Source organism: Gallinula chloropus (genome assembly GCF_964237585.1).
Source record: "Gallinula chloropus genome assembly, chromosome: 2".
Taxonomy (NCBI): Eukaryota; Metazoa; Chordata; class Aves; order Gruiformes; family Rallidae; genus Gallinula; species Gallinula chloropus.
Window position 1 is genome coordinate 117,123,843 of NC_140086.1, and position 12,184 is coordinate 117,136,026.

At 46.3% G+C, this 12,184-nt stretch overlaps 1 protein-coding gene across 1 annotated transcript; it reads left to right on the plus strand.

Moving 5' to 3' along the window:
* Positions 1-6,680: 6,680 nt before the first annotated feature.
* LOC311188757 (C-C chemokine receptor type 5-like) lies at positions 6,681-7,751 on the plus strand (the record flags this gene model as incomplete). The annotated part of the gene is made up of 1 exon (XM_084260261.1): positions 6,681-7,751. The coding sequence occupies one exon, from the start codon at positions 6,681-6,683 to the stop codon at positions 7,749-7,751; it is 1,071 nt and encodes a 356-aa protein (XP_084116387.1).
* Between the last annotated feature and the right edge of the window lie 4,433 nt (positions 7,752-12,184).

The following is a 12,184-nucleotide window of genomic DNA, read 5'->3' on the forward strand; positions in this document are numbered from 1 at the left end:
TTTTCACTTTTCACTGTCTCCTCTCACATCTGAGATGTAACTCAGAAGCTGTGACTCCCTTGACTTCCATTAAGGAACAGCAGCATCCAAAGCAAGACATCTCCATTGGGCTTTTAGCATTGTGCAATCTTTTAAGGACACTTAGGACTGACTGCACTAAAGTGCATTCCTTTAATGCCTTCACCAGGCCACTATAGTGTCTCCCTGGAGCCTTCTCTTCTCGGGGCTGAACAAGCCCAACTTTCTCAATCTGTCTGCACCGGAGAGGTGCTCCAGGCCTCTGATCATCTTGGTGGGCCTCCTCTGGGCTTGGTCCAAGAGGTCCATGTCCTTCTTGTGCTGAGGGCTCCAGAGCTGGATACAGTACTCCAGGTGACATCTCACCAGAGCAGAATAGAGGGGGACAATTACCTCTCTCAATCTGCTGGCTACACTTCATAGAATCATAGAATCACAGAATGGTGTGGGCTGGAAAGGACCTTAAAGATCATCTAGTTCCAACCCCTCTGCCATGGGCAGGGTCACCTCTCACTAGACCAGGCTGTTCAAAGCTTCATCCAACCTGGGCCTTGCACACCTCCAGGGTGTGGGCATCCACCTCTTCCTTGGGCAACCTGTGCCAGTGCCTCACCACCTTCATAGTGAAGAATTTCTTTTTTTGATGCAGCCCAGTATGGGATTTTCCTTCTGGGGTGTGAATGCACAAGGGTTTGCACTTTATTTGGTATCTTCTTGGGGTTTCTTCTCAGGGGTTCTCAGGGATCTGATAAGGCACCATCTCTTTCCGGCTTTCTCTGTAACTTTCCTACATCCTGTGTAGTTTCTTTGATGTCTAAGAAGAATGTAAAAAGCTGCCTATGATGCAGCCTCAGTTTACTTTGAAAAGATACAGGAATCAGCCACAAGGAAGTAAGTTTCAGATTCTATCAGGCTTTATTGAAAATTAATCCAAAAAAAAAGTTAGTGGGAGTGTTGTTTTAAATGAAGGTCAGACTCACAGTATAGACTAAGTCTATATAAGACTTACGAGAAGGCTTAAAATAAACACAGTCCAAAAGACCTGGTTAGAGAAAAACAGAATCAATCAAATGTCCTAAATAATAAGGACTCAAAGCAGGCCAAGAAGTAGTGCAGGTAATTCTGAATAAAAGCATAAACTTTATTCAAAAGCTCCAATTTTTGTTCAGGGACAAAAGACAAAAGAAATGTAATGACTGTGAAGTGTAAAAGGGTGAAACTCATATAAACTGTTCTTGATCCAAAGAGGTTATATCCAAGTAACATATAACAACCTCTTTCTAAAACTGCAGCTGTGGATTGTGAAACTTTGACTTCAGCTCCTAGGAGGATCCTCTGCAATTTCAACATCTCTGTACATCTCGCAGAGTTAGGAAAGTAACACTTGACCCATTTTTAGAAAAAAAAAAGAGAACTGATTCTTGATTTTAAAAAATGAAAACAGATTTGTTTGCTAGAAGTTTTCAAACTGATACATCCTTCTTTATGCAGGAAGAGGTGTTTTTTACCACCTTCTCGTGACTGAAGTTTGGTTTAGATGTAATAACCCAAGACATCACCATAAGATATATGGTAAGTAGTCTTTGGTTTTGATTTTAGTTTGTTGGTTTTTTTTAATGTTCAGTAGTTGCTTAGGTAGTCTAATGCCTAAGGTGAAAATTACTTGTGGAATCTTGCCAATGGACACATCTTTAAAAATTACCCTGGGGACATGCACAGGATATGTTGAATGGAATACAATATTTTTAAAGGACAGAACCACTGGAAGACTTGGGCAGAGGATCCAGGTAAGCAAAGAAATAAATGTATAGAGATTTATCTGAGTAAAAAATATAATGGACTATGCCGCTCTGATTTTTTTCTCTGAAGATGACCTATAATGATAAAAATAAAACTATTACTGCAAAGACAAAACAGGTTATTTGAGTGAAAGATGATTGCTCTCCTCATGGGATAACTACAGAAAATCTGATGTATTTTAAACACTCTGTTTCATGAAACCTGTTTATATGCAGCATAGCTCAGCATTTAACATCCATTTGCTACATCTTTTTAATTGTTATAATTTTGTAGCGCTGTGCAAATAAACTGAAACTCACTTTAAAAAATCTTTACCTGTTTGAAAACAGAGAGCTCTGATCTGAAACTCAGCATGAAACAGTGACATGAGTTTGCTCAGCTTTTCTGTGGAGAGCATTTCTCTTGAAAACTGCATGACTGTTAGTCTCAACTGGAGCAATAGAATCTGTAGAGCAGTTTGCAGATTTCTAGAAATGCTGCATTTATCTAAACTGAATTCAAAAGAATACAGACCTCTTTCCGAAATGTCCTTGCTTCAGAGATTTTCCAGGATTATCTTTGGGTTTTTTTCTTAATGATCAGGAAATGTAAGCCCAGTCAGATATCTCTAATTAGGTAAACAACCCAGGTCAATTAACGCGGTCAAGCATTCTAGCCAGCGTCCAACACTGTTTCCTACAACAGTAAGATTATAGGTTAAAGCACAAAACCACTTACAACTTATTCTTCTGGTTTCCAAATTAGTATATCTAGTTTCCCTTGTCAGCATGTCCTGGATTCTATACATAATTAAGGGTAGCAAGTACTTCTGCAAAGAAGCAAAGGTTAGGCTAGAGGAATGGGTCTCAGCGGACAAAACTACTCAGAGCGAGGACCACAATTTAAGAATGCAAAAAAGCTTCAAAGAAGAAAAAAAATGCATGAAATACGTGATTGTGGTTCCAAGGTGGCAGAGGAAAAGGAGGGAAGGCATTGAGGGAGCAGTTAGCAGAAAGAAGGAGCTGCCACATAAACAACTACCACAGGAATATCAAGGCAGCATTTTCCAGTAATATTTGTATGAATCCTATCAATCATATACTCATAAAATCCCACTTGGGGGTTATGAACAAGTTGTTTTTCATACCCATGTTCATGCATGAGCATAATTCAGTTCCAAAACAATTGAGACAGGACACTTTGAGACTGGCACTGTATTGCAGCCAGTCATACTCCCACAGTCATCAATAATAATCCCAGAATACAGCATGGCTGACACATGGGAAAAGGAGACATTTAGCTATAGACAGTACCAGGGACTTGTACTGTCAGGGCATGTGGCATAGACATAGCAGATCTAGCTGAAGGGTATATTAAATATTTGTGTAGTACCCAAGTCTTGTCATATTATGAAATAAAGAAGTTAACGTTATGAATCAAAGAGTGTTTTATAAAGGTCCTTTTTTGTAAAAGAGTTGCTGAAAATATTTAATAACTATAAACCCTTTGACACTTTAAAATCAACATATTTACTGTCAATACACCTGAGTCACAGCCTCTTCCTTACCACAAAACCATTATCTCAATATTGCAATCACTGTGGCATGGCTGTTAAAAATACTGTTTCACAGAGAGCCAGAGCTTCCTGAAGGCCAGTGTTTGAGGAGTCTGCTAGCACTTATTTTCTTCACAAAAAATTACATCTAGGCAAAGCTGAGAGCCAAACTCTTAAAACTTGCTAATTTGTTCTTATACCTTGCTCTCCAGAAGAAAACTTTATGCCATACTCAACATGCCAAAGTAATGTCTGAGACACTCTCATTCTCGATATTGTTAGGAGCAGAGTTAACAGCCAGACTCAGGAAGAACTTGGGGAAGGGACTGGGAAAAGTCTTGCAAAAAGCCAGCACCTCTTTGTGTTTACAAAGTACAGATTTGACTCCAATAAAGTTTCCTCCTTTTTGGTCAGATTCATATCTGCATTGTGTTGCATGAGAATCTCCATCAGAAGCTGAGAGAGAAGGGGAGATTTGGATCCTCATTTTTAAGGTCATGGGAAAGTGGTCAAAGCCCCAGCAACCAGTCCCTTCCCCAAGACCTCAGCTTGGGTTTAGCTAAATTAACCCAACTGGACGTGAACTAAGCAAAGGGTATTAGCATTTCGAGTGATCTATGCTCACAGGAGAAAATAATCCTTTCACCTGAACAGCTTTGTCTACAGAGACACAAAAAGACAAATCAGGTATTTCACAGGCTGTAAAGCAGAATGGACAACAATAAGCCCTTCCAAAAAGCAGAATGGAGGCCCTGCCCTGTGTCAGACCAGAGTTCCTTCAGTTACATGCAGCCTTGGAGAACTCAAATGCAGAGAGAATGGAGCGGTAGCTTTGTGAATATGTGGTCTCTGTAGAAGACATCTGCAATCACACAGGGTAGACCTCACCACTGGAAAAAGAGCATGGCAGGACTGCAAGTGGGAAGGGAGCAAACATCGCTGCACTTCGTGAGCAGTTGGGGTTCACGGAGCAAGCTGGGGCAGACACGCCACCTGAAGCCTTCTGTGTTAGGAGCGGTCAGTTGCCTTTGTCAAGAGAACTGGCATGGTTACACAGGAAGAAAGAAGGGGCCCTTTTGCAGACAGCACTCACTGTGTGAGTGGCTAACAAACACATCTATTTCAGTTCCCCACTAAGTGACCAGGAAGGACATTTTGTCCCTCTGACACCTGTCTACACAAAATCCTCTTCCCAGCTTCTCATGCGATACCCAGGCAATCGTCCGTTTTCTCTGGGGGGGTCTGTGAGAAGCCTTTCCAGGCATAACACAAAGCCATGCTTCTGCATCTGGCCCACAGTCCTACCAGGGACCTGGGAACTGTCAAGGGTTTGGTGACAGGAAGGGCTGATATCAAATTTGCAAAGCCTTTTGTGCCTGTTGTGGTTTAGCCCTGGCTGGAGGCCAGACACCCACCAAAGTCAGTCTGTTACTCCCCTTCTTAGTTGGACAAGGGAGAAGATCTATATTAAGAGGCTCAGGAGACAAAATAAGGACAGGGAGAGATCATTCTGTCAGCAATGACATGGGCAAAACAGACTCAACACAGTGAAGAAGAGAGAAACTACCTAATCTATTACACTACACTACAAAGATCAGTGAAATATCGGAGTTGGGAGCGCAACCAGATCTTAAAACAAATGCAACCAGATCTTAAAACACTTTCCCCCCCGCACCCCACTCCCTTCTTAGCAGACTTTAGTCAGGATTTTGCTCCCATCTTCCCCCCCCCGTTTGCAGTACAGGGGGGCAGGGACTGGGGAAAATGGGGTTCTCGGTAGCACCTTCCCCCCACCCCTCCATTCTAAGCAGACTTCCCTTTAGCCATGATCTCGCTCCCTTCTTCCCCCTGCTCACAGTACAGGGGGGTAGGGACTGGGAAAAAATGGGGTTCTCGGTTACTTCTTCATGAGCTGTTTTCCTTTTCCAGATCTTAAAACACCTCTAACCTCCCTCCCTGCTCCCTTCTTAGCAGACTTCACTCTAGTCATTCATTCTACACCCTCCCCCTGCTGCACCGTGGGGTCTCACCCACAGGAGATAGTCCTCCACGAACTTCTCCAACATGAATCCTTTCCCACCTGGCTTTACCACAGTGTCTCTCAGTCCCAGTCCTCCACAGGATTACAATTCTCCCCCCAGCAAACCTGTTCCGACGAAAATATTTCTCTCATCTCTGTGTCTCTGATTCTCCTCATGGCTGCAAGTGCTGGCAGGGGCTTGTTCCAACGTAGGGTCACAGCATCTCCTCTATGTCTCCACCTGCTCCATCCAGCATGGAGCCCCTCCACAGACTGCAGGTGGGGTTTTGGCCTTTTCCATGGGTTTTTCCACGGGCTGCAGGGGCATCTTTCTCTCTGGCACCTGGGGTGCCTCCTCCCCTGCCCTTTCCCGGCCTTGGTGTCTGCACAGCTCGTTCCAGCTTCTCGCTCCCTTCTCCGGTGGCAAAATGCAGCTGCTTCCGGATTGTTTTCTCCTATATGTGATTCTCAGAGGCGCTTCACTATCTCTCGGGCTGTGACTTTGGCCTTGAATTGCACGTTGTTTATACTTTAGGCTGGCAGAAAACTCTAACTGCTGCTTAAAGAAAAAGTCTCAGCAGCACAGCCTCACAAAACTGCAACAGTGCCATTTGCTGAAGTGTTTGCCTATCTGCTCTTTCTACAGACCTGCAGGCTGCTTTCATTCCAGAGCTACAGAAGACCAGCACGCTTCCATGGGCAGCGTCTGACCCAGACTCTGTAAAGGACACAGCATTTGCCATTTTAACCCAGACCAACGCTGCCTACTTGCTGCTCTGCAACACCCAGGACAGCAGGTCCACCCAGGTGGGTATGTTTTGTACTGTGCAAAGGTCATATCTACACCTCCAAATGACCTGAAAGCATGAAAGCATGGAAATAAGCATGAAAGCATGGAAATAAACATGAAAGCCCCCAACAAGTCACAGATAACTGAAAAAGTGGTCGCCAGTTGTGTTTCGCCCATGTCACAGCACCTTTGTAGGCACCGCACCGCTTTACACCTTCCCAGTGGCTGGTCCTCATTGGGTGAAGGCTGTAGGGTGGGCTGGCAGGATGAGAAGGTGGCCAAGATGCCAAGGAGTGACACGCAGCACACTTCCAACATGCAGCAACATGACTTTACAGGAATATGGGCTTCCTGGTGGGAGCTCTGCAATTTCATTCTTATTCACACCTTGACATAGCAATGCTTATGTGCTCAACAGCAAAGAGCATCTCAGATGCGCATCTTTCATTCCTCTCAATGCCAAGCTTGGAATTTCCTCCAGTTGAACACCCTTTTCTTCCTTTCCAGACCAAGACACCATGGAAAACCATACCATGGATTTACCTGATGTGCTGATGACAACAGAATTCGAGTACGGCGATTCAGAGCCATGCTTGGGAACTGAGGAAAAGCACTTTGCGAAGAACCTTTTGCCACCACTTTATTCTTTGGTGGTGATATTTGGCCTCATAGGCAATATTCTTGTTATCCTCATCCTGGTAAAATACAAGAGGTTGAAGAGCATGACTGACATCTACCTGCTCAATTTGGCAATTTCTGATTTGCTGTTTATATTTTCTCTCCCTTTTTGGGCTTATTACGCCGCTCACGACTGGATTTTTGGAGACACACTGTGCAGAATTCTCTCAGGTGTCTACCTCCTTGGCTTCTACAGTGGGATCTTTTTCATAATCCTCTTGACCCTAGACAGGTATCTGGCCATAGTGCATGCAGTGTTTGCGTTAAAAGCCAGGACAGTTACCTACGGCATCCTCACCAGCATTGTCACTTGGGCTGTCGCTGGTTTTGCTTCTGTTCCTGGGATAGTGTTTCATAAATCTCAAATGGAAAACGCACGTCACACTTGCAGCGCTCACTATCCATCAGAGCAGAGAGATGTGTGGAAGCAGTTCCTGACTTTAAAGATGAACATCCTGGGACTTGTTATTCCAATGTTAATTATGATCTGCAGCTACACGCAAATTATAAAGACATTACTGCAATGTAGGAATGAGAAGAAACATAAAGCAGTCAGGCTGATTTTTATCATCATGATTTTTTACTTTTTCTTCTGGGCACCATACAACATTTGCCTTCTCCTGCGTGACTTTCAAGGTGCGTTTTCCATCACTACTTGTGAAGGCAGTGGCCAACTGCACATAGCAACCCAAGTGACAGAAACCATCTCAATGATCCACTGCTGTATCAACCCTATAATTTATGCCTTCGCTGGAGAAAAATTTAGGAAGTACCTCCACACCTTTTTCCGAAGGCAGATTGCATTCCACTGCTCTAAGTACTGTCCTGTTTTCTACGCTGACACACCTGAACGGGCTAGCTCCACCTACACACAATCTACTGGAGAACAAGAAGTTTCTGTTGCACTGTGAGGTGTGTCTGGCAAAAAAAAAAGTGGAATTGCCTTTTATGAAATCAAATCTGTGATGGAAGCCTGCAGAATCTGTCCTGGATATTGGTTCCATGGCAGCTGCAAAACATCACAGAACACCTATTTACCGAAGCTTGTACTTGCTCACACGTTTGGGTGTTTGTATATAAATGAAAAGGATGTATCAGATTAGTTATCTAGATGTGCTAATGTGGGATTCTGTTCTCTTGTGTTCTCTTTTTTTATAAATATAACAGCACAGTTTTGTACTATACGGCCCAAAACCACACAAAGGCTGGTGGCCTGAGTGACCAGGCTCATAAACTGGGGTTTATTGAGGGGGGTTTTTTTGGTAGTGGTTAGACATTGACACTGCACACATCTCTTGACAGTACTTTACATAAGATATCTCACTCGTTTAAACTCTGTATCAGTCACATCTTTTACTAGCCTGGTTGTGCGTATCTGTAGATATTGCTGACTTACTGAGGTCTGTGATACAGAATCTTTACAAGTGGTATGGGAAAACTGCATACATTTAGAAGAGACTCTGATATTTGAAGGTGTATTTTCCTTTGCTTACAGCTGAGCACTGTTCTTTTGAATCTTTCTCCTGGCAGTTTAAACTACTAGGTGTTGATATCTATGTGACTTGAGTGTTTGATATTTCAGAGGGCTCACTTTTAATCAACTGCTCTTTTATATGCTATTCATACTAAAAAGCTAGTACAATGACCTATTATTGATCAGAAAATCAATGTGTTCCCAGTATTTCAAAAATAAAGTATTGTACGTGACAACGATTCACGGGGTTTTAGCTTCTTAGTGCTAGTGCCATTTTTTCTATCCTACATAGGAGAAAAAAATTCAAATATGAAATTAATTTAGTCATAATTGCTGCAAAACCATACTCCAGCAAATGAAAACAAGCTGGATTTCAGCTACTGTAGTGAACTGTGATCTATATTCAAGGAGCTAATAGAACACATGGTATTTGCTAGCACTGCTGGTGCACTCAATTAAGGACTCAGCAAACAGAGTGTAATAATATTTTGTATTATAAAATCCATTACGGTTGTCTAATTTTTGTGTTTTGGACTTCTGATCCTTTCTTTCTCTGCCCCCCTCTTTTGGCCTCCCCCAAAGAATAAAAAAGGAAGATAAACTCTTCATAACAGGTTGGCATAATGCTGAAAGAGCAGGCAGGACAAATACAGGGTTTTACAACTAGCCTAAGAACCATCATCATCAGGTAACACGGAACCATCAGGATAACTCCAGTGTTCTTAACTGCTTGTCACTAATAACAAATTTACTATTTTGGGTGCCGTCACTTGGTTTTGATTCTGTTTCCAGATTAGAAGAGAGAGGACTATCTCACACAATTTTCTCTGGTCCTACTCTTCAGTAATATCAAGTGGTTTTTAAATAAATAAGCGTACAAAGGAGTTTTTAAAGGATGTAGGATTACAGTAGACTTGGGCAGTAGACTTCAGTTCATAAGCTCATGGTGCCATCATGTGGCCACATTGTAATATCCGGTGCTTGCTTCTTTTGAAACACAAAATTTTCCTAAGATCTTCTATCAAAATAGTGACAACTCCCACTAAGACCAGCATCAATATTTTGCAAACAGAATTAAGCCTTAGAAAACACTCACGGCTGCTTGGAATGGAGATCCATTACATGAGTGAGCACAGTCACCATTTAATCAAAGAATCACAGAATGCTTTCAGTTCGAAGGCATCTCAAAGATCATCTAGTTCCAGCCCCTGCCATGGGCACAGACACCCTCCACTAGAAAAGGCTGCCCAAAGCCCCATCCAACTTGGTCTTGGACACTGCCAGGGAGGGGGCAGCCACAGCTTCTCAGGACAACCTGTGGCAGTGCCTTACCACCCTCACAGGGAAGAATTTCTTCCTAATATCCAATCTAAATCTACCCCCTTTCACTTTAAACCCATTAGCACTTATCACTACACTCCCTGACAAGGAGCCCCTCTTCAGCTTTCTCCCAGTCCCCTTTCAGGTACTGGAAGGCTGCAATAATTTCTCCCTGGAGCCTTCTCTTCTCCAGGCTGAACAAGCCCAGGTCTCTCAGCCTGTCTTTGTAGAAGAGGTGTTCCAGCCCTCTGATCATCTTGGTGGCCCTTCTCTGTTTTGTTCCTTTCCCATGCTGAGCATTCCAGGGCTGGACACTGTACTCCAGGTGAGATCTCATCAGAGTGCAGCAGAGGGACAGTTACAAGAATTATAAGTTCCCTACAGTATTACCTTTGGAAAGGCTTGAAACATGAATGGAAATGGGATGCTCACACTTTTAACCTCTCTCAGACCGACAGCTCTTGATAGTTCCCCCTATCAGCCCCCTACCAAAGTCAGCTGCACCAATACCCAAAGACTATTCCACGTGAACCCCCTTAGGATTTTTTTGGACACTAGATGTCAGGGGTGGGAGACACTGGAGCAAAGGATGCAGCCCTTCTTGTCACCTCATATGGTGTTGTAGTTTTGCATGGCTTGGTTCTGGTGAAGAAGGGGGGCCTGCAGAGGTGGCTTCTGCAAGAAGCAGCTAGAAGCTCTCTGCAGGCTTCAGAGAGCAAACACCAGCCATCTCAAGGCTGGAGTCTTTGCTGACCAAGGCTGAGCCAATCAGCGATGGTCACAGCGCCTCTGGGAATCACATATAGGAGAAAAAACCTGCAACCAGCTGCGTTTTGCCCCCAGAGAAAGGAGTGAGAAGATGTAAGAAACTGTGCAGGCACCAAGGCCAGTGAAGGTGAGGGCAGGGAGGAGAAGCACAGGTGTTGGAGAGAGATGCTCCTGCAGCCTGTGGAGAATCCCATGGTGGAGCGGGTGTCCCACCACAGCCCATGGAAAAGGCCGAGATCCCACCTGCAGCCCGTGGAGAGGCCCCACACTGGAGCAGGTGGAGACATACAGGAGATGCTGTGACCCACGTTGGAGCAATCCCCTGCCAGTACTTGCAGCCTGTGGAGAGAGACAGAGACACTGAGATGAGCGAGAGAGAGATCTGCACTGGAGCAGGTTTGCTGGGGATGGGAGGCTTGTGACCCCATGGAGGACCAGGCTGGAGCAGTCTGGGCTTGAGAGACTGAGAGACATTCTCTGATTTATGACTGCACCCCATAGCAGTGACCCACGCTGGGGCAGCTGGTGAAGAGCTGAAGCCCTGTAGGAAAGGGCTCACATTGAAGATGTTCGGTGAGAACTGTCTCCTGTGGATGGGACCCCATGCTGCAGCAGGGGAAGGGTGTGTGGAATGCCCCTCTCCACGCCTCCCCACCCCAAGCTAGGAAGGAAAACAACTGGTGAGGAACTGACCAAAACCCCCCTTCCCCATTCCCTGCCCCTCCCTGTGCCACAGTGGGGGGGAAGAAGGGAGTGAAATCGTGATTTAAATGAAGGCTGCTGAGAAGGGAGGGGTGAGGGGAGGTGCTTTAAGATCTGGCTGCACTTCTCATTGCCCGACTCTGGTGTCACTGGGTGTGCAGGGCAGTGTCATAAGTTAGAGAGTTTTCTGTCCTTTACTCTGTGGGGAGTCTGTGTTGCCCGTGATGCTGATTGCGGGATGATCTCTCCCTGCCCTTATCTCGACTCCTGAGCCTCTCAGTATGTATTTTCTCCCCTGTCCAGCTGAAAAGGGCAGTGACAGAGCGACTTTGGTGGGCGTCTGGCCTCCAGCCAGGGTCAAACCACCACATCCAGCAGCACCAATTTCCGGAGAGCCGCGGAGTCAGCCCCAGTTCAGCCCTCACTGCGGTCCACGCGGGCACCCTGCCGCCTTCAGCCTGCACTGTCCCACTGTCCCTCTCTAAGGCTCAGAGAGGACCGCGGTTAGCGGCGGGCGCGGCAGCGCCGGGGCAACGGCTGCACTGGGGTGACCTTAAAGGTCTATTCCCAAGCGGAACGACTCTAGGAGCCTGTGACTGCGCCGCCAGGTAACCGGGTGCCGCGCACCGGCGGGAGGAGGAGCCCGCGCTCGCCCTTACTCACCACCGAGCCGCCCCGAGCACCCCGCCGCCTCCCCGCTCCCCGAGGGCGCGAACGTAGCGAGCGGGGGGGGGGGGGCGGAGCGACAAGCCCCGCGCGCCCTCAGCCGGCTCCCTGCCCCGCGCCGCAGCGCCGCCGAGCGGCAGCCCGCGGGAACGCACGCGCAGCCACCTAACGGCGTAACACCCCCTTTCCTCCCCGCCCCCCCCCCATTACGCCCTCCCGCCAATTTCCGGCGGCGCGCGCGCACTCCTCGCTCTCCCACGCCACGCTCCGCCCCCTTCGAGGCCGCGCCCCCCTCCCTCCTTCCCACCCACCCCCCCTCAGCACCCCGGGCCGTTCCCGCGCCTGCGCAGTGCGGAAGGTGCCGGTTTCCCGCGCGCTGTGGAGGCGCCCGAAGGTGCGTGAGGGGCTGGGGTC